This window comes from Podarcis cretensis (genome assembly GCF_951804945.1).
Source record: "Podarcis cretensis genome assembly, chromosome: 3".
Classification (NCBI taxonomy): domain Eukaryota; kingdom Metazoa; phylum Chordata; class Lepidosauria; order Squamata; family Lacertidae; genus Podarcis; species Podarcis cretensis.
The window spans coordinates 48,865,794-48,888,697 of record NC_137172.1 but is presented as its reverse complement, the minus strand read 5'-3'; the positions used below and the strand labels follow the sequence as shown (position 1 = coordinate 48,888,697).

General features: G+C 43.3%; 1 protein-coding gene across 6 annotated transcripts in view; it reads right to left on the bottom strand.

The window, feature by feature from the left end:
* Nucleotides 1-12,871: 12,871 nt before the first annotated feature.
* The window catches only part of SIPA1L2 (signal induced proliferation associated 1 like 2), an 82,860-nt gene continuing 72,827 nt past the window's right edge, over nt 12,872-22,904 (bottom strand). For all 6 annotated transcript variants that reach the window (XM_079971795.1, XM_079971798.1, XM_079971799.1 and 3 more), the window contains 2 exons: nt 16,106-16,187; nt 12,872-13,420 (listed from right to left, as the gene is read on the bottom strand). In XM_079971795.1, the coding sequence (XP_079827921.1) occupies nt 13,274-13,420; nt 16,106-16,187 (229 nt within the window). In that variant the 3' untranslated portion in view covers nt 12,872-13,273. The remainder of the gene's footprint in view (nt 13,421-16,105; nt 16,188-22,904) is intronic.

Sequence of the window (22,904 nt, the reverse complement as noted above, 5' to 3'; positions counted from 1 at the left end):
GGTCCCATTTATATAGCAAAGGAGACTACAATGCCCACAGTGAAACTCCAGTCCAGACAGTTGCTGATTCTGGTAAGGGTCAAGCCATCTGCATTGCATATGAGGAAGGTGTTCTACAAAGAGCACCATCCATATAAGGGTGGGGTATCCTGAGGAAACACACCTAGTGGAGGATATACATGCCCCTATTCTTTGTGGGGGGACGCAGGTGGCGCTGTGGGTTAAAGCCTCAGCGCCTAGGGCTTGCCGATCGAAAGGTCGGCGGTTCGAATCCCTGCGGCGGGGTGCGCTCCCGCTGCTCGGTCCCAGCGCCTGCCAACCTAGCAGTTCGAAAGCACCTCCGGGTGCAAGTAGATAAATAGGGACCGCTTACCAGCGGGAAGGTAAACGGCGTTTCCGTGTGCGGCTCTGGCTCTGGCTCTGGCCAGAGCAGCGATGTCACGCTGGCCACGTGACCCGGAAGTGTCTCCGGACAGCGCTGGCCCCTGGCCTCTTAAGTGAGATGGGCGCACAACCCCAGAGTCTGTCAAGACTGGCCCATACGGGCAGGGGTACATTTACCTTTACCTTTATTCTTTGTGGAGGAGATTGTAAAGCCCTTAATGAAGTATACACACACACACACGCACACACACACAGGTCTTAGACATCACCCTCTCCAAAAAATAGCATCATTCTGGATTCTGGGAGCAACATCATCATCATTTATTATTATTATTATTATTATTATTATTATTATTATTATTATTATTATTAATTTATATACAGCCCTATACCCACAGGTCTCAGGGCGGTTCACAGGATAAAATCACAATATAAAAACACAGATACAATACAATATAAAAACCTTAGAATATCAGGTAGGAGGTCATTTTCTGTTTGGCTTAGAAGAATAAAAGGATGCCTAGATCCAGGTTTGGGCAAGTATTCTTTGGTTGGAGAGCCCCTTGTAGTGATTTCAGCTTTTTAAGGGAATTTTAAAATCCTGATGTTAGAAACAAAGAAACTTGACTTCCCTCCTTCCAAGGTGCGGGTGTGTGACCTAGCTAAGTCTAGGAAAAAGGCTTACTCTGAGGTCTTAACCCCTTCATGCACCAACTAGAGTTGAGCATGCTGGTTATATGAGGCTGATTTATCCCACATTTTCTGCCATAAATTCTAGAGGCCTAGAAGTCAAGCTGTATTACCTCAGATGCTAATAATCCCCCAAAGCCCTTTTCAACAGCCAGAAATGGTTAGGAAGCCAGCAAGGTTGCCCGGAGACCTTGGGGCCTTCTCTCGCCAACACCATGCATTGCTGAGGAGCAAGTCCAAGGTGCGAAGGAAAAGTGCTGCCATTCCTGCCGGAACCTATTACTGAGGTTTAAATGGGAAACCCGTCATTTTCCTCCCCATCCCACAAAAATTACATTGCATTTAACTTGCGGTGCTGCAGCTGCATAGCTTGGCTACTGCTCTGCATCAGCTTCCTTGACTTAACTACTGCACACATCAGAATGAATGATATAAGCAGATGTGACTTGGTGCCAAGTTGATGCGTTCAGCTCTAGGGGATCTACAGAGAGAGGGAAAGTAGGTTTAAAAATCCAGAATGAAAAGCCAGCTCACTGCAACTGAGCTCTGAATGGGATGCCAGACATGGGAATTTCACCAGAGGGAAAATGTGCAGGAGGCCATAGAGTGTATATAATGAGAGAGAAAGGAAGAGTGCACTTCTAAACTCATAAAATGCAAGCACTAAGGCATATTTATATGTGAACTGCAGCCTTTCTTGGGTTTGGGAAATAATTAAATCTTGTTTGTTGTTTAGTCGTTTAGTCATGTCCGACTCTTCGTGACCCCATGGACCAGAGCACGCCAGGCACTCCTGTCTTCCACAGCCTCCCGCAGTTTGGTCAGATTCATGTTTGTAGCTTCGAGAACACCGTCCAACCATCTTGTCCTCTGTCGTCCCCTTCTCCTTGTGCCCTCAATCTTTCCCAACATCAGGGTCTTTTCCAGGGAGTCTTCTCTTCTCATGAGGTGGCCAAAGTATTGGAGCCTCAGCTTCACGATCTGTCCTTCCAGTGAACACTCAGGGCTGATTTCCTTAAGAATGGATACGTTTGATCTTCTTGCAGTCCATGGGACTCTCAAGAGTCTCCTCCAGCACCATAATTCAAAAGCATCAATTATTCGGCGATCAGCCTTCTTTATGCTCCAGCTCTCACTTCCATACATCACTACTGGGGAAACCATAACTTTTACTATACAGACCTTTGTGTTCCATGTGTTCCATAAACAATGTATATTGCACTCTTCTGCCAAAATAGGCTCCTAAATAGCTTATAGATCTTTAAAAAAAGAGCTTGCAATCTAAGAAGGGCATTTTGTCTTTCATATCATTGTGTTTGCAGTAGAGTGTTTTCTAATGCTTTGTCCACATGGTGCAAGCTGCAACCATGTCAGAAACATGGGCCTGCTACCAAACACAGTCCTGGGGTGTGTTTCTCTCCTCCCCAAATTCCTTTAACATAAAAGTCCCCCAGCTGGATCAGACCAAGAATCCACTTATTCAGCGGCGTAGCGTGGGTTGTCAACACCCGGAGCAAGGCAAGTAATTTGTGCCCCCTAACCCGGGGCAAGGCAAGTCATTTGCGCCCCTAACCCCTAACCTGCCGCCGCTGCCAGCTTCTTCTTGCTGCTGCCTGGGCTGGGGTATTTACAGTAAGGCAGCCACGGCGGCAGTGGGTCCGTGCCAGGTGATCTGAGGCGAGTTGCCGCTGGCGCTGCCGCCCAAACGACGCCACTTGCCCGGAGGAGGGCAGAGAGGTGAGGAAAATGCAACATGGCCCAGCAGCTGCAGCAGCAGCAGCAGCGGGGCTGTGAGGAGGGGCTGCCTGGCGCGCCCTCTGCGGCCCTCACGCGCGGGGACCGCGGCGAGCGCTGAGAGCCGCTGCCTGCCGGATGCCTTCAGCCCGGATGCGCGCACAGCTCGTCGGTTCCGCAAGACATAGGGCTCTGCTACAGCCTGCGCCCGAGGCTCTTCGGCGACTCCGGAGGCGGCAAGCGCGCCCCCCCCCGATGTTGCGCCCGGTGCGGCCGGCCCACCCTGCACCCCCACGCTACGCCACTGCACTTAGTTAAGCATCCTGCTTACTACAGCAGCCAATCACTGGAGATGTGAGGGCAATTGACTTCTTCCAAGCAACTGGTACTGAAGGCATTCTGCATTTGAACCTGGATAATGTGTGAAGTTCAATGTATATTGTGTACTGTTATCATTACACTGAGAATTAGTCCATCCCTGCTCTACATCATAGGACCTATGGCATGGGCTAGTGATTCCCAAATGGATTTGAGGAAAGTACACAGTACAGGGAGGGAGGGAGGAACACTGATAATGTGTAAATCCATGGTTAAACCACTTGTGTTCGATTTAATCACATGATCTCTTCCTTATTGCCATCCCCCTGTTGTCTTTGTGAGCTAACCTTTCAAACATTTGAAGATGGTCCTATGTCAACCTCCTCCCCCCCCCCGAGGCCTCCCTACCCCTTTTTATTGAAGATGCTTCCTAAGCCCTTTATCATCTTTTTGGCAGAGCCTCTTCCAATGAAAATTCTGTGGGGGGGGGGGTTTAAAAAATGAAACATGTTATTTTCTGGGTGGATTTTATCAAGCCCTCACATCTGCCAAAAGGAAATGAAGGGAAATAAAAGCAAAGAAAGAAAAGGCCCTAGCTATTTGGGAAACAATGATTTTTTAACAACAGTTGTGTCATTCCATTTGGAGATACATGAAAATGTTTGTTATCTTTTCTGCCAGAATGTCAAGATGCTATTTTATTGATATTGTCTTGGAAATGACACAGAGGCATATTAATCACGAAAATTGAGAATCTGGGGCTTTGAAAGCATCAGTTGGTGCTTTTCTAAGTGACTGGGAAACTGAAATCAATTGAAATTTTGTGACTCCTCCCAAGTCATGTTTCTTATACAACTCCGACAACAGGCAGTGTGATCTTCAAAGCATTTTGTTAAAGCAAAGAGCATTCAACTGAGAAGAGCACATTCTCCTTGATTTCTGACTTTAGATGTCTCCTTACAGGCTGTGTTCTCAGGAAAACATTCTAGTTGGACATTTTTAGTAGAACAGTTACTTTGCACACACCTAATGGGGAATCCTTCTCAGAAGTGAACGGAATTCCTTTCTCTTGTCAGTCACCTTCTTTCATGGCTATGACGTTTACATTTCCCTTTCCATCTCAGTTGCCTGGTGAGTTCTAGCCAAATGAATAGAAAAAAAGACACCTGACGACTTTATGCAAGCAGCAGCAGCACCGTCTTGCCTCCACAACTGCAGATGCCTGGGGCCTCGTGCCATCACCGGTGTGACATCACCAGCGCAGAGTGTGAGGTGTGTGCATGACATCATTACACACACCCCCGTGTGTGTGCACTATGGCATCACACCTCCCTGGTGTGCTGGTGTCACTCGCACATGTAGAGGGGCACAGTGATGTAGCGCAGGCACGCTGGGGGGAAAGCATGCTCGGATGCACCAAACTTTGTGGGTGCCCTGCCCCCTCACTTAAAATGTTGTGGAGCCACAGCACCCAGGACCCCTGGGACCTGGCGCCTATGGCAGGCAGGCATTTTCAGAAGCTCAAAGTCAAGCTAAGGTACCAATCAAGAGCATCGGTGTATTTAGGCATTTATGTCTTATTGATTTTGGTTTCCCAACCAGCTACAGGCCCAGATCTCCAGCTCAGGTAAGCATGCATTTGTTTAAAGTACAGCATACTGATAACAGCACACATTTTCGTATGTACGTGTTAGGCGATGATAATCAGGTATGTTGGAATTGGAACAAATGTGCTCTATGTAGACTGGGGAAGTCTCTTGCTACAAGAGAAGTTGTTGAACATATGGTGGAGTTCCGTTCCTCGCCTCTTGGCTGACGCATTTAGAGAAAGTACTTGACAGCAAATAGCACTGTGTTGATAGGCTACTCTTTTTTTCCCCACTTGTGAGCCACCAAGGGAAATAATTCCATGTACATCAGAGGGGAAAGAGAAGCTTTAGGTTCATAGTAAACTGAGGGAGTGAGATGACGAGCAGAAATGTTCCTCTTTTCTGCCCAGATGATTCTTCAGATAAGAAGGGCAACATATTTGAGTCTCTCTTGTTTAATGTTTATTTATGGCATTTATATCCCATGTTTTCTCCAAGGAATTCAAGGTGGTGTCTATGTGGCTCTTTGCTTTCCATTTATATCCACACAACAACTCTGATAATTAGCTATGTTGGCTGCCCGGATATACAGTGGTGCCTCGCAAGACGAAATTAATTCGTTCTGCGAGTTTTTTCGTCTTGCAATTTTTTCGTCTTGCGAAGCACAGACTTTGGAAAAGCTTCAAAAATCACCAAAGTCTTCAAAAACCTCAAAAAAGGCTACCACACCGCGTGCTACGAGTTGTTCCTCGAAGTGAATGCACGGTTTTAAGAAAAAGGAAACAAACCTGCAAGACAAAGGAAACAAACTCACAAGATGTTTTCGTCTTGCGAAGCAAGCCCATAGGGAAATCCATCTTGCGAAGCAACTCAAAAAAAGAAAAACTCTTTCGTTTTGCGAGTTTTTCATCTTTTGAGGCATTCGTCTTGCGAGGTACCACTGTACTGGTTGAAACTGCAGTAGCAGGAATGCGAAACAATTGCAAGGCGCGAGGTTGAAGAAGCATGTGCTGGCTGGAGTGTTATCCTTAGTATAGTGCAACAGCTGAAGTCATCCTTGCAATAAATGTACAACATCTAACACAGACACTATTAAGAATATAAGCAGAGCCTGTTGGATCATGTCAGTGGTCTAGCTAGTCCAGCATCCAGTTCTCACAGTGGCCACTCTGTGACAGTTACTTTCACGTACTACTGATTGTGTTAGCACCTGAGCAACAATCTCAATTCTCAAACATCTTGTACTAACATTATATTGGATCTCACCCACAGAGACTGGACCAAGGTCAGCCAAGTGACTGAGCACCTTGAATTGGGCCAGAAATGAACTGGCAACAAGTACTTGGGCTTCCATCCAAAGGGAGAGATACCTATTACAAGCTCTCATTTTCACCGTGAGATCTTCAATGCACAAAAGTCTCTGTACATCATCCCTAGTAACTTGATTTAGTCACAGTTATTTAAACAGTTGTAGATGATGTTCTTGTTAGTATAGAAATCCTAATAATCTCTTAGCAACATTGCATAATTCTTGTTGCAGGTGTTCCTCTCGTGTTTGATTTGTCAAATTTTTCCCACCTTCCAATGACTTGCCCATGAGGGAGGGAATCAAGTTGCATCTAAGCTGGCAAGATCCCACTGTGATAGCAGAACCTCATGTAAGGAGATACTTACCTTTGGCAAGTGAGGACAGCCAGCCTGATCACATGACTTCAGTACACAGGGACTGTTTCAAGTTAGAACTAAAAGTGAAGGATTGAGAGACAGGGGGCGGGTGTACTACGTAGAACAAGTTCACAGCATTATTACAGTGCAGACATCTTTTTAAAAATCAGAGGTTGGGAGGAAAGGCAGGCTACACCAGTTGTGAGGATCATTTTGTCCTCTATTTGTTGTTGAACTACAACCCCCAGCAACAGTTGCAGTTTAGCAACATCTGGAGGGCCAAATATTACACTATTTCAACAGCCCACCCTTAGGTCACTTAAACCTTCATGGGTTTGTTTTGATATGAAAGTTGAACTCACCATGAATTTCCATTCTGATACACAGGTGGAAAGGGATTAACCCATTCTCTGGTCAAAGGCTTGACATCCCCTCTGAAGATGAGAGTCCTCCCATTTTGAGAAGATGACTTCTGCCATATACCACCCCCCCGCAACTCATAGACCCTAGACTAGGGTTAGCCTTCCCACAGATTTTGATGGAAGTAGTGCAACTGGGTCACTATTTGGGCACCTTGAAGCTTTCCATGTCTGAAGCAGGGTGGGGTATAAAGCCTCTTTGTGAGGCAGTGGTGGCCTTAGCTTTGGCTGGACGCCCCCCCTTTCTGCATTCCACTGACAATGCAGTGGAATTGCTGAAGGACGGTAGGAAAGAAGCCAGCTAGTCTCTTGATCTGTGAGGGATGGTAGTGGAGCTGCAAGGTCCAGCTACCCCCTAAGATTCTGTCTTTGTGCCTCCTACTAGCTAAAGAACTGACCGTGGAGGACAGGTTAAGAGATTAAAACCTGAGGTCTTAAGGGCTCTGAGAAAAGAATACTTTGCCTATTTTATTAATGGAGGCCTTTGCACCTAACAGAGTAGAATGCAGGAGCAAGAATTGACCTTGCCTTCCTAATAAGCTGATAATTTTTTGTGTGACTATGAAATGTCATAATAACAACAACAACGATGATAATGATGATGATGGCAGGGTCAAAACTGGAAATTCTGATAAGCTCTGATGCTCCCTTCCAGAAGAACAGTAGTGTCTGGATAGTGTGCCACAACTACTGTAGGTTCAAATTGCAGGCTTCCTGGGAGTCAGCATGGAGCCTTCTGCTTTAAGCCACTGTAGCCCTCCCTGGAGAATCAGATGTCCAAGAAGTTTGGCTCCTGGTGCATTTGGCTCCCATTTCTTTTTCTTGTGAGCACAGTTTGGGTTAACAAGTGGATGTGCTTTGGTAGCAGGCAGACTGCTACCCACCCAACATTCGCCTATTCTCACTACATTTTCTTGACTCTACATGCCTTTTCCTTCTTCCCCAGCCAAGCACTCTCACTTCCCGCTTCTTGCTTCACACCTTCCTTATGCATGTAGCTTGCCTCCAGGGAAAGGCTGGGCATCAATTACTGTAGATGCCTTGCCTCTATATCATAGAGGTCATATCTATAAGCAGTGTTTTTTTTCGCCTGGAGGTACTCAAGGATACGCAGTACTACCACTTCTTTCTCCTAGAAGAAAAGCACTGGTCAGGTGGGGCACTCACTGTCACAACTTCATGGTGAGTACCAGCACCATTTTTTCTAGGAGAAAAGCACTGTCTATAAGGTAGCTTCCCGGCTTGGAACATAACCCCTTCTCTCCTGTGTTGGAGACACCACCTGATGTTTACCTCCCAGTGACAAGACCTTGGCCACTGTTAAAGGTAAAGGTAAAGGTACCCCTGACCGTCAGGTCCAGTCATGGACGACTCTTGGGTTGTGTGCTCATCTCACTCTATAGGCCAAGAGAGCCGGCGTTTGTCCGCAGACAGCTTCTGGGTCATGTGGCCAGCATGACTAAGTCGCTTCTGGCGAACCAGAGCAGCACACGGAAACGCCGTTTACCTTCCCGCTGGAGCGATACCTATTTATCTACTTGCACTTTGATGTGCTTTCGAACTGCTAGGTGGGCAGGAGGTAGGAATGAACAATGGGAGCTCACTCCGTCGTGGGGATTTGAACAGCCAACCTTCCAATCGGCAAGCCCTAGGCAATTAAACATCTTCAGATGTGTCAGGAATCATCATAAAAGGACATACATCCTGTTTGTTTTTCTGAAGAGGGATGTACTAAATACATATGCAAGATGCCACCTGCACAATTAGTCATAATTTATTTGGGTTCCAGTGACGGCATTTGAAGCAAACTGATCAAGAAAAAAGATAGCATTTATATAAACAGAACATTTGGTTTCAGAAATGGAGCATAATGGAGCAGAAATGGAAATAACTAGTATCTTCTAGTTATTCACATGTTGTGATTAAGATGTTGTTCCTTGGGCTGACTGCCAACCGTGCCTTTCTACAAGATGTTGAGCTGCCTTTCCACCCTGCCTTTCCACAAACAGATAGTAAATCAGTGAACTCGCAGGCCCTGAAGCACTGTTCTGTTGCTACTCTTAAGAGAGACAGTGGAAATAGCTAGGTTTCTGCTCCTGACATCCTGATCTTTCAGCACTTTTCTTCAAGAGAAGAACTGTGGCTTACAAAGGGGTAATCAAGGTATTCAGAATCGCTGCAGGGCAGCAGTAGGAGATGCTGGTCATGTTGTCGCCTGCACACTAATAATTTGAAAGGGTATACATTTCTTAATAAAAAGAATTAAAATGTTGGCAAAGTATCACAAATTTCTGCCTACAATTCAACTATCCAGTTTGACAACTTGCTGCATATGGGGTTCTCCAGCTTTAAACAGACTGACACACATAATGCATTGGGGGTTTTGTGTGGGAAGAATATTATTTGGAGCTTAGTAAAAGGTTTAAACCACATTCACTTCAAAAATCAATCAACCAGCGGACTACGGATTGCCAAGGTCATGGCTAATAAGGACAGACTTCAATTTTATCTTTCTCATTCTTTGTCAAGTTGTTTGACCTCACTTCTAAGAGAGCATCTGGTTATAATTCACCATTTCATCTATGATTGATTCTCTTCTCTATTTTCACTATTGCTCAGCTGATCATTGATTTACTGAAGATGTCACTGAAGATACAGGGCCCCTATACAATACAAAGGTCTACTAATGTACATATTATACTTCATTAAAACCAACAATGGACCACCCAGAGTATTGATAGTGGATAGATGACATATGAACTATCATTGATTAGACCATTTAGGCCAGCATTCCAAAAGCTGCCAACCTGATTGCTCTCAGTAAGTTCACAGAATGGAATGAAATCAACAGCCTTTCCCTGTTTGTTGCAGCATCTGCTACTCAGAGGTACTGTATACTGATTCTCAACATGGAGCTTCATTCGTTAGCATGACTAATAGCATGACTAATGGACCTGTCCTTAACAAGTTTCGCCTAATCCTCTTTAAAAGCCACCTAAGCAAGTGTCATCACCACACTTTGCGTGAGTGAATACCATTAGTTGATTATGTGCTGCATGGATCTGGTCTGGCAATCAACTTTGTTGTGTGACCTGGTGCTTTGCTATTACACAAAAAGGTAATAATTAATATTAATTTTCTTCACACCACTCATTATTCAGTAAACCTCTATTCCTGTATCTTACTTCTACAGCTACAGGTGCCCCCCCCACTGGTGTTAGCACTATTTTCAGTAACTTTCTTTTATGTAGATTTAAATTTCAGAAGTGTTATGATTCTCAACTTCGGGTTTTTGCTTTATGCTGCAGTTAGCAAATGTGCCATAAAATAGGCATGTTCATTGATTCCATTCCACAATTCTTAAGCGATACAAGGAAGAAAGCCTAATCTCAAATCTACTGCTACTCATGTGTAAAAACGTGTGTATAAGTAACCACAGTGGGCCACCACAGGAATGACAAACATAGCAAATGTGGAGTGGGAAACATAAATTTCAATTCTGGCTAAAAAGAAACAACCAGATAATAAAGGGGAATGATAGACTCTTACTTGCTAAATCCCAGTAAGCAGCTAAATTATCGTTCCTATCACAAGAGCTGCAAACATAAGTCAGTGTCTGTTACTGCACCTCAGTTAAATCATTCTCTAAAAAGATATGGAAACTATTTATATAAATGATCATTTATTTGTTCAGGGAAAGTCTGCTTTTCGAAACTACTTAAATTTGCTCATAATTCTAAGGATGATTAGCACCATGTTTTGATGTTTCTTTAAACTGCAGAGCTTGACATTTGGCAAGGCTTTTAGATAGATGGGTTTAACCCAATGCCATTTATTTGAAACCAAGCTCTAGTGGAACATGCAAGTGCCACATTTAATTACTTGAAATTAATGGGACTTTTTCAAACAATTGCTCAGAGTTATAGAAACCAAAGCCAGTGCTTGTAAAGTGCAGAGTTTTGCAATACGGTTCCTTCCACAACAACAAACTGTGGTGTTGGGCACTTGGCCACAGCATTAATCTTCCATCTGCACCATTATAGCCTGTTGACCTCTTAATGGTTTTTAACCATGGTTGACCAACTAAAAGAAAATATTTTTGTTACACTTCACATAATTTCACTGAGACCTGTTTTCATGCAGCCACTTAATTACGTGATAGTTTGGTCACTGGACATTTCTGAGAAACCATGAAGGAAAGCACCAACAAGAAAAAATAAATGTGTTAGGTGAGGGAGGATGAAACCTTAACAATACATTAAAAGGGTTCATTGCTCAAAGACATTCAAAGGAACACTATATAGAAGAACATTGAACAAGTTGTATACTGTAATATTATAAAAACAAGTATACAAGTATGATATATCATTAAAGGGGACGTGGGTGGCGCTGTGGGTTAAACCACAGAGCCTAGGATTTGCCAATCAGAAGGTCGGCGGTTCAAATCCCTGCAGCGGGGTGAGCTCCCGTTGCTCGGTCCCTGCTCCTGCCAACCTAGCAGTTCAAAAGCACGAAGTGCAAGTAGATAAATAGGTACCACTCCGGCGGGAAGGTAAACAGCGTTTCCGTGCACTGCTCTGGTTCGCCAGAAGCGGCTTAGTCATGCTGGCCACATGACCCGGAAGCTGTACGCTGGCTCCCTCGGCCAATAAAGCGAGGTGAGCGCCGCAACCCCAGAGTCGGTCACGACTGGACCTAATGGTCAGGGGTCCCTTTACCTTTACTTATATCTTTAAAACACCAATGAAAAAGCTCAATATTTTAAAGATTTGCTTCACGTTTATGAAATTGGTTTAATTGTTCACATTGTAGTGTATTTCAAAGCAAGTTGGGCCAATAAAGATTTTTTTTATTGCACACTTCCAAGATTGTGGGCCTCCAGATGTTGCTGGACTTCCAACTAGCATAGACAGTGGTCTGGGATAATGGGAATTGGAGTCCAGCAGTTTCATGGTCCAAAACTTTTAAAATGTGGTATCTAATGTGATCCCTAATTTTTATAATATGGAAATTAAGATGTTAAAGTAATTGAGACCACCTCCTTTTAAGATATTGCAAACATTTTTTTACCAACATGCATATCAGTACACAGCTAGACATTTTGAAGCAAATATTTCTGTGTAAATATGTATAGGATTGCACCATAAGTCTTGCGATGTTCAATGTGTAAGTGTGTATGGGATTGCAGACTATTTTACAGATATGATCCAGAGTTGTTATTAAGTTGCACACTATGAATTAAAAAGGGGAGTGTAAAAGTGAATTGAAGCAGTAGCTACTCAAGTTCTTGAATTTGGAACCAGAGTGCAAGCGAAATGTTTTAACTGTGCTCTTTCTTTATTGAATCTATCAAACCCGGAAGCTTTTGTTAATAAACAGAGAGTTCTTATTTGTGGTTCACATTTTTAACATTTATTAAAAAAGCAAAATGTATGTTCATTTCAAATGAAACAGTTAAAAATGTTAAAGTATACTTACACAAATTGTGTACTAGCAGCATCCAATAGTTAGAATTTTCTAGAACTCTGCAGTGCCATTTGGCAAGCTAAACACACATTGTAGCTTGCAATCCACTGTCCTCACCATAGTGCAGATAAAACAAAAGCTTTATAAAATTAACAGGTTAAATAAGCTTAAATAAAGGTGTTAAATATAAGTCACTCGCTCAAAGCTTCTGTACAAAGATAAACAAATCTGGCATTATACAAATGATTGGCTGGCTTGCACCACATATGGTTTCAATAGTTAGTTTCTCTAGAACAATCTTAGCTGAACATGAACTATACAAAAGGAACTGACATTGGAGTGAACTGATTCAAGTGAGCCATTTACAAGGCATGTGTATTTTTTTTTTTAGAAAAATCAGAACACTGCTTAAATTCAGGCACCATTTTTTCTGCAAATAAATAACCCCTAATATATCTGCATCCAAACTAGTGTTAAACACCTCAGTGCTAATTTTTATAAACACAGTTTTGTGACTATTCAATTCTACTTCCATTCTTATTGCTATGACAATGTGACTGTGGAAATATCTACTGTACATACAAAAAAATAGAGCACCTTTAAACATGAAAGTATATGTCTAGTTTATTATTATTATTTATCTTACAATACTGAAACCCAAGCTACCATAAATTGCTTTAGCATCTTCACTGGAGCAGCTGAAGTACCGAAGATAAACCCCAATTTATTCTTCTTCAGGCAATCCCAAGTCAGAAGTATACTCTAAAATGTCTAAAATGACACCAGGAATTGTACATTCATCTTCACAAAAACAAATGTCTGCTATTCATTCTCTGTTTTCTTCAGATGAATATGAAGATAATTTCTTACTGTCAGTAGCCTGGGGCTGGGCAGAGATTACAGCAGAAAATGTAAAATGGATTGTGGACACAGTGAAATTATATTAGGCTACTTCAAAAGTTACTGGTGTTATGTGGCTTCAACTGTGCTTTTACAGGGACTTTGATATTAGGATTTCTTGTCTATTGTATTGAAAAACCATTCTGTAAATTTTCTTAGCTGAGCAGCTGCTGTTTGAGATTCTTCCTGAAGTCTCATGTTATCTTGTCTCAAATGTTGAACTTCAGCTTGGAGAACAGCTTTGTCTTGTTTTTCCTAGATAACAGAAAAAAGGAGTTGAATGACACTTATAGCCAGTGTTTTTGTTGCTCGTGTTTCTGAGCGAGTAAACAGACTTTTGTTTTCTTTAGCTCCCTCTTTGCAATGACAGCACTGGAACTCTAAGCTGAATTCCCAAATTTGCTTGCTCGGTTGTTCTAAATCAGATAGCCTTGCAGGCTAAACAAGATAAATGAGATTGTATAACCAAGTTTCTGCAGCAGAGCTGTAGGACTAGGCTACATTTCAGCACACTTCATCATATTCAGAGAGATCACTACACAAAAAGATAAGGAATATTTTTAGAGCTGTACATCAGATTAAGAAAAAGCTACACAGACTTAAAGGTACTTTTAAACAAAATAGAAGGCAACAAGATGTCCAGCTGCGTGGTTTCCACCCGTTGAGTATTAAACACTGCCATCCAAAATGAACAGTGGGGCAAGAATACATGTTGGACACATGAAGTTGGGAACAGCTTCCAAGTACAATGCAAATGCACCAACATTATTTTTTATCAGCAAGAGACACAGGGTCTGTTACAACGCCAATGTTTAAAGGCGGTGCGAGCTATAAGCAAAATCAGAGGAGGGAGGGGAGCCATATGCTGTCAAGTGTTGGCAAATGGGTAAGAGAAAGCTACAGGGAATCACAGTACAGTATGTGCAAACCACCATTGCACTGCTTAATTCATACTACAAGTTTCACTGTTCTGGATGAGAGCGGAGCAATTACACTATAATGGGATACTGGGTCATTATATGCAGTTCTACCTTGCTGTAGAACACTCAGTACTACAGCTGCCAACCTGAGTACCTATTATAAAACATTGGGGGCATTAATATTTTATTGCCTTTGAGAGTCATTGGAGGGTTTTAAGCAGAGGTTGGAAGGCCATCTGTCATGGTTGCTTTAGTTGAGATTCCTGCAATTCAGGGGGTTGGACTGGATGACCCCCAGGGTCCCTTCCTACTCTACAATTCTATGATTCTATGATCATAGAATCATTTGTACATTTAAAACATATCGTCCCCCCCAACAAAAAAAAAAAATGTGGGAACTGTAATTTACTCCTCACAAAGCTATATGATTCCATTCCCTTAAACTACAGTTCCCAGGATTTTTTTGGGAAAGCCATGCATTTGAAATGTATGATGTAGATATGACCTAACAACCATAGTCAAGAAGAAGTAGCTGTTTGGAAATCCTGACGCAAAAAATTGCTCTTGGGCTGAAGCTAGATGAAATCGACCAGTTCACAGTTTTGTACCCAGCTGCTTCAGACCTGGGCTTGAATGAAATGTTTGTGTGGGTATGATTTTTAGACTAAAAAGAGCACACAAGACTAAACCCTTTTTTAGCTTAATGCCCCATAGTGTCTACTTGCATGCTTTTCAGGCGGATGGCTACCAGATGTAAGTGGTGAGGTAGCACTCCCATGCATGGACCACTTCTTTTCCAGGAAACCCCCAAGCCCAGACACCCAGATTCTCTTTTACTCCCTCATGTAAGAGGGGGTGAGATCCAGCTTTAATCAAGGGGCTATACTGCTGCCACATGTAATGTGAACCTTAGATTTGAGGATAGGCTGCTCAATTTAAAAAGTTCTCTAAACATAACAATAAGTGCTTCCTTTCAGAGAACTTCTGCAAAAGCAGCCATATGCTATTTCTTTAGAGGTTATGAAATAATTCCTTGCAGATGTTTGCAAAAAAATATTTTAGAAAGCAAGTCTTACGTAAGAAGGCAACTGCAAAGAAGTCAAAGTAGCATTGGACCTCCTGTAATATTTGAAAGCAATCTAATTTGTCATTTGTGTGGTAAACAAGTACATCAGTGCCTTCAGACCTTACGCATGTTGGAGCATTTCCCCCTTAATTCTGCTATCATAACAGAAGTATTCATGAAGAAAAATGGTGATATAATCAAAGGATACGCAAAGGAAAATTCCTATTTCTGAGTATACAGTTGGAAAAAAGTAGAATTATATTCATTATTAAAACCTATGATTTAAACAAACTTGACACAACTATTTTTATTACAGAACATAGCTGTGAACTAAAAAAAAGGGGGGGAGGGCCCACAAATTTGTAGATCTGAAAATGCAGCCTGTATTACTTACTATACCGTGTTAAACATAGGCCAGATATTAGCTTATCTATCACTTAGTATAATTTATCTTCCAGGTTATAAGGAATCTGAGCTAGAGAACAGGAAGTGCTACCCAAGCTTATTATGCCAGAAATACTGAATCTAGCCCTGAGGAAGCAACTAGATTAGCCAGGAGACTAATTGGACTTTCTACATTTTTAAAAGCTAAATATAGGGAGGTTTTTAATGCTTGGTGTTTTCATTATGTTTTAAGATATGCTGTAAGCAGCCCAGAGTAGCTGGGGAAACCCAGCCAGATGGGCAGGGTATAAATAATAAAATTCTTCTTCTTATTATTATTATTAAATACAGCTGCTGGGATTCTTGATTTGGGTTTGGGGCTAGATTGCTCAAAAACATTTTTTAAGGCCTTTTCTCAAAATTTGTCCAGAGGGTTAGGGGACACGCAGAGCAGATTTTTTTTTGGGGGGGGTGCACAGGGGAAGGAAAGAAAGGAGAAGTCAACTGTGTGAGCTGCTTACACAGTGTTAGATAAACCCAATGACATTTTATTCTGTTAAACGTTTTTACCTTCCGAAGATCAGTTTGCAACTGTCGGAGGATCACTTCCAGCTGGTTTACTTTTCCAGTCAATGTAGTAGGGCTATTCTCCCTACAAAATTAAATTGCACTTAGTTTTGAATTATTTCAAGATGTCCTACCCACTCCCAAATAAAATAGTTCCCCGTGCAGATGACAATGAATAACGGTTGCAATCAGTGCATAAAGCACATATAAAAGCTTGTTCAGGTTCAAGCCCACTCAAGATTGACACAAATTGAGATCAAACACCAACAGATATGATTATGGTATCATTCTCAAGGAGAAAGTAAATCTTACTGCTAGGCATTGTGATGAGTGCAAAGTGCTTGTCACAAGGAACACTAACAACAATACAGGCCATTGCTCTAACCTGGTCGTAATTATGATCTACCATTAGAAAAGCATAGTCATTAAGTCCTCATGAATCCACTACCATAATAATTAAGTAATATTCAATCTGTATGCATTATGTGAAGGATCATGAGGTACCACCCAACTGCACCCTGTGTTTCCCACCTGCTCAGAGGCAGAATTAGGGCCCCAGTCAACAAGGCTTGCCAGCAGGCAAGACAGACAAGCTTCTCCTCCTGTTGGGAGAAGACATATCTGTTGGCCTTGGGGCTTCAGAACTCCTTATAGCTCAGGTGAAAGGGAGGAGGCTGGTACGAGTCTTGGCTGAGCAACAGGCAAGCCAGGAGAAAAATGCTTGGAGGCTGGAGTGATTAGCTGACAAATGGGGAGAGGCATAAGGATGCAGGCTATGCTTTACTATACCCATGGCTGGTTAGGTGAGTGGAAGGAGGGTGGAGGAACTTGGGGGCCTAGTGAACTGCCCTGCCGAGTCCCTGAAATGCTTGAGCACTGACACAGACCCTCACTCAGTGGACTCCTTTGCCTCAGCCCCCAGGGAGGTGGGTCAGTCCTGGAAGGAAAGATTAATAGGGCCCCCCTTTTTTTGCATGCAGAAAAGAGAGAGGTTAAGCTGCCACAGAAGGAACTGTGTGGTATTCACTAGATGATGATAATAATAATAATAATAATAATAATAATAATAATAATAAAATTTAGTATTTATATCCCGCCCATCTGGCTGGGTTTTCCCAGCCACTCTGGGCGGCTTCCAACTGAATATTAAAAACAGTACAGCATCAAACATTAAAAACTTCCCTAAAGAGGGCTGCCTTCAGTTGTCTTTTAAAAGTAAAATAGTTGTTTATTGCTTTGACATCTGCTGGGAGGGCGTTCCACAGGGCAGGCGCCACTACCGAGAAGGCCCTCTGCCTGGTTCCCTGTAACCTTACTTCTCGCAATGAGGGAACCGCCAGAAGGCCCTCGGCGCTGGATCTCAGTGTCCGGGCTGAACGATGGGGATGGAGACGCTCCTTCAGGTATACAGGCCGTTTAGGGCTTTAAAAGTCAGCACCAACACTTTGAACTGTGCTCGGAAACGTACTGGGAGCCAATGCAGATCTCTCAGAACCGGTGTTATGTGGTCCCGGCAGCCACTCCCAATCACCAGTCTAGCTGCCGCATTCTGGATTAATTGCAGTTTCCGGGTCACCTTCAAAGGTAGCCCCACGTAGAGCGCGTTGCAGTAGTCCAAGCGGGAGATAACTAGAGTATGCACCACTCTGGCAAGACAGTCCGTGGGCAGATAGGGTCTTAGCCTGCATACCAGGTGGAGCTGGTAGACAGCTGCCCTGGACACAGAATTAACCTGTGCCTCCATGGACAGTTGTGAGTCCAAAATGACTCCCAGGCTGCGCACCTGGTCCTTCAGGGGTACAGTTACCCCATTCAGGACCAGGGAATCCCCCACACCCGCCCGCCCCCTGCCCCCCAAAAACAGTACTTTTGTCTTGTCAGGATTCAACCTCAATCTGTTAGCCGCCATCCATCCTCCAACAGCCTCCAGGCACTCACACAGGACCTTCACCGCCTTCACTGGTTCTGATTTAAAGGAGGGGTAGAGCTGGGTGTCATCTGCATACTGATGAACACCCAGCCCAAACCCCCTGATGATCTCTCCCAGCGGCTTCATATAGATATTAAAAAGCATGGGGGAGAGGACGGAACCCTGAGGCACCCCACAAGTGAGAGCCCAGGGGTCTGAACACTCATCCCCCACCACCACTTTCTGGACACGGCCCAGGAGAAAGGAGAGGAACCACCGTATAACAGTGCCCCCAGCTCCCAGCCCCTCTAGATGGTCCAGAAAGATGTTATGGTCGATGGTGTCAAAGGCCGCTGAGAGATCCAGCAGAACTAGGAAACAGCTCTCACCTTTGTCCCTAGCCCGCCGGAGATCATCAACCAGCGCGACCAAGGCAGTTTCAGTCCCATGGTGAGGCCTGAACCCCTACTGGAAGGGATCCAAATAGTCCGCATCCTCCAGGCGTGCTTGGAGTTGTTTGGCAACCACCCGCTCAATCACCTTGCCCAAGAATGGAAGATTTGAGACTGGGCGATAGTTGGCCAAATTGGCTGGGTCTAAAGATGTTTTTTTAAGAAGCGGTTTAATGACCGCCTCTTTCAGCGGGTCTGGGAAGGCTCCCTCACAGAGGGAAGCATTCACCACCCCGCAGAGCCCATCGCCCAGCCCTTCCCGGCTCGCTTTTATCAGCCAGGATGGGCAAGGATCCAGGAGACAGGTGGTCAGTTTCACTTGTCCAAGCAGCCTGTCCACATCCTCGGAGGTAACAGATTGGAATTGATCCCATATAACAGGACCAGACAGAACTCTAGCACTCTCCCACCCTGGCCCTGCTCCCACGGTGGAGTCTACCTCCTTCTGAATCTGAGCGATTTTATCTGCAAAAAACTTTGCAAAAGCATTGCAGGAGATCTTGGGGTCCCTACCAGGCCCGAGTGGTACAGGTGGTTCCGATAGATTGCGAACCACCTGAAAAAGTCTCCTGCTGCTGTTTTCTGCAGATGCAATGGAGGCGGTGAAGAAGGCCCTCTTCGCCGTCACCATTGCCACTTGGTAGGCTCGACGTTGAGCTCTAACCCGTGTCCGGTCTGATTCAGAATGAGTTTTCCGCCACCGGCGCTCTAGCCGTCTCAACGATTGTTTCATCACCCTCAGCTCCGGGGAAAACCACGGGGCTGTCCGGGCTCCATGCAATCGGAGAGGGCGCTTCGGAGCCAGACAGTCGATAGCCCTGGTTAACTCCGCATTCCAGCGGGCCACCAGGGAATCAGCTGAAAGGCCATCAACTTGGGATAAAACATCCTCTATCACTCTCTGGAAGCCAATTGGATCCATTAAGTGGCGGGGCAGACCATCCAAATCGGTCCCACCTCCCTGCAGAGGGGAAGGGTCGCGGCGAAGTCCAGTTGCACCAGGAAGTGATCTGGCCATGGCACTTCTTTTGTTTCGCTTTTGGTTAATGTCAAATCACCAACATCCGTAGAGGTAAATACCAAGGTAAATACCAAAGTGCTTCTGAGTGGATCCACAAATATTGGGGGAATGTCTAAAACCCTAATCCAGGGAGGCTGACTAAATGACCAGGGAGATGCATCTCTAACACTATTAGAGTTAACTATTAGAGTGTACTGTAATACTTAATCCCTAATGAAAGTCATGATGTGAACATCCCAGTGACTGTGGCTGTTTTTGTATCCCTGCCCACAGAAGCCCGACACATTAACAGAAAAAGCGCAGTCAGATGAAATACAAGATTATATCTGCAAGTAAAATAGGAGGCAAAACGAAACTGTTCATTGTTCTTGACAAAATCAACTAAAGCAGGTAATGCTACAGGTTGAAAAAAATCTCTTAAAACGGTTCAGAAAACAACTGTCATCATGAATTTTCTTGCTTCTAAAGGAAGGAAAATGAGATGCTAGCACACTGGTTTTCATTGAATTATTATGCAAATATGTCAAGTTGTATTACGACACTGCTAACTAAAAAAAATAAAATAAAGAAAAGATATCAAGAAAAGTGACATCTTATTTAAGATAAAGACTTTGTTTCAGTGCCTCTTTCCACATTTTGAAGCTGAAAATCTAAATAGACACTTCAAAACTTTAGTAAATATAATTCTTATCTTAGGAGTGGATAGCAAAGTAGGGCTGCACCTCTTACCTGATCTCCCTCTGGCCAAGTCACTGCTGCATTCTGGAGAGAGTTTTATATTGCTAGGGATGCTGAGATATATTGATCTGAAATGTTTTTAGTGCTATTATTAGAACTAGGGCTGTGCTGTTTATATCTGATAAGATTTGAATCTTTTCAAAGAAATTATGACGCCACCATGGGGATACAGTATTGTATTTTAAATGACAGCTAAACAACTATTAAAATAAAATAGCTGCTTCATATAAATAGCTTCTCCTGCAATAAGGTGTGTGTGTTGTTTGTTTTGGTGGCAGCCAGAACACTCCAGCAATATCAGAAGCAGCTCCTGGTCTTTTAAAAAAGCTGACAGATATTGGGAAAGGTATAAGAGCTGATTAAAATTTTTTAACAGACTTCAAATGAACAATATGATAAATTTAAAATATGGATTCTATGAATTCTATTGCAGCAATTCTTTGGCAATCTTTCTTATAATCTCAATGCAGCAGTCAGAAAAATACAGTTGTTGTGGCAACTCATGAGGCAGGGAGGATCACTGAACAGTGATATAATGAGCCAAATTACCATTGCATGCAAACTCCCTTTGGATTTTTATCCCTCTAGGGCAACTGGATTGTGGGGTTACATTGTTTGTCTTGTCATTTACTATTAAAATGCCTAAGCTGCACTAAGGTTGAATACAACTGGGCAGTGAACCTCTCCACCATTGCTCCCATTAACTTCCCTCTTCCCCTACCAGAAATCTGAAACTTCAGAAATGTAAAGAAGTCCCTCACAAACCTTAATCTTTGTGTCAAGTGATGGGGTAATGTGTGGTCCTTCAAAACTTTTGGGTTGGAACTCCCATCATCCCTAACCATTAGCCATGCTCACTGGCACTGACAGAATCTAAAGTCATGTTCCCCATCCCTGCCCTACCCGATGATCCCTGCCAGTTTTAGACTCTCCCATTACAACCCACAAGATACATCCTCCCTCTGTTCCTACATGGATCTGTACAAATTATTCATACAAAATACATTCTATTATAGAAGCAGGTAACAGGCCAAAAATTACAATCGTCTCCTCCTCAAGTGCACTGGAATTGGAGGGTTGTGTCTATATTTTTATGAGGGGTTTTTAATGCCTGTTTTAATTTTATTTATTAAAGCATTTCTTATGAGGTGTACATAAAAGCAATCTACAAAAAATGGGATAATAAAAATGTATCATAAAACTGAGCACTACCTCAAAATGCATGCTGGAACAAGGAAGTCTTAGGCATGCACCTGAAGTTCAGCAAATGAAGGTCCCTGTCTAATCTTAGGTGGAAGAGATTTCCAGAGGTTTGGGCCCACTACACTGAACACATGGCTTCTAGTAGCTATGAGCAAACAGGGACTCCCCCAAAGATCACCAATTGGACTGGGATATAGGAGATCAGACGGTCCTTAATATATTCTAGACCCAGGTTGTTGAGGGCCTTGTAAATTAATACAAGAAACTTGAACCTGGAGTGGTAATATGTGGGCAGCCAGTGCAAACTTTTCAGAACTGAAGTTATGTGCTGGTAGTAGACTGTACCTACCAACAGTTTAGCCACAGAAATTTGAATTAGCTGGAGCTTCTGAACCAGACACAAGGGCAGCCTGGTGCAGAGTGCATTGCAACCATTGAAACACTTGAGGTTACCAATGAATGAATCTTTGTATCCAGGCTATCTCTGTCCAAAATGGCTGCAGCTGGTGCACTAGCCAAATGTGGTAAAAGGAACTCCTATCCACTAAAGGTACCTGAACCTCAAGTGACAAAGTTAGATCCAGGAGCACCTCCAAACTACACAACTGGGTTTTTTTTTATATAGAGACAGCAAAAGTTGTATTATTATTATTATTAAATTAAATTTATATATACATGGAGTTTAATAACAACAACACTAGGCTATTGGAGTGGAGCCAAGTGGAAGACATTAAGCAATCATATGTGAACCCCCTTGAACCGACGCCTCTCGAGCCATGCCTTCTACTCCTCCCAATCTCCCCCAACCCTCTTCATCCTATTTCCTTCCCACACACATCTTCAAGCACCTCCTGCCACAATACACAACCACCCTAGGCTATCACAAGAATCTTAACACCAGCAATAATAATTAGACAGATGCTAATTAATTTGCTTAAGCAACCACACTGTTCTTACCTGGGAAACAATCAAATTCCCCCCGCCTCTCACTCATGGGTACCAAACACACAGGACTGGGTGAGTCTCACACCCTGGCCAGTCCTGGGATCACTAACATACAAGTATAGGCAAAAAGGCAATACAAATAATAATAACTCAGCACCACCATACCATTAATTTTTGCAGAGACTGAAACACACGCACCAAAAATCAAACAGGGTGGCTCCTTTTCACCAACCCCAAAGTGACAGCAACAGCTATTTTATAAAATCCTTAGACTAGCCAGGCCCTCCCACACAACTCTTAGTAGCAATAAACACAGTAGCAGAAAACAACTATCCAGCCAAACACTTCCCAACTATCCTGCCAACAACCACAGCTCCCAGTCCAACTGGTAAGGATTCAAGAAACACAAGGGCTGGGGAAGTCATACAATATATCTATCTATCTACACACACACACACACACACACACACACACACACACGTCTGTTCTCTCAGTCCTGTGCTCCTTACCAGGAGATGTTAGTGCAAGGATGGG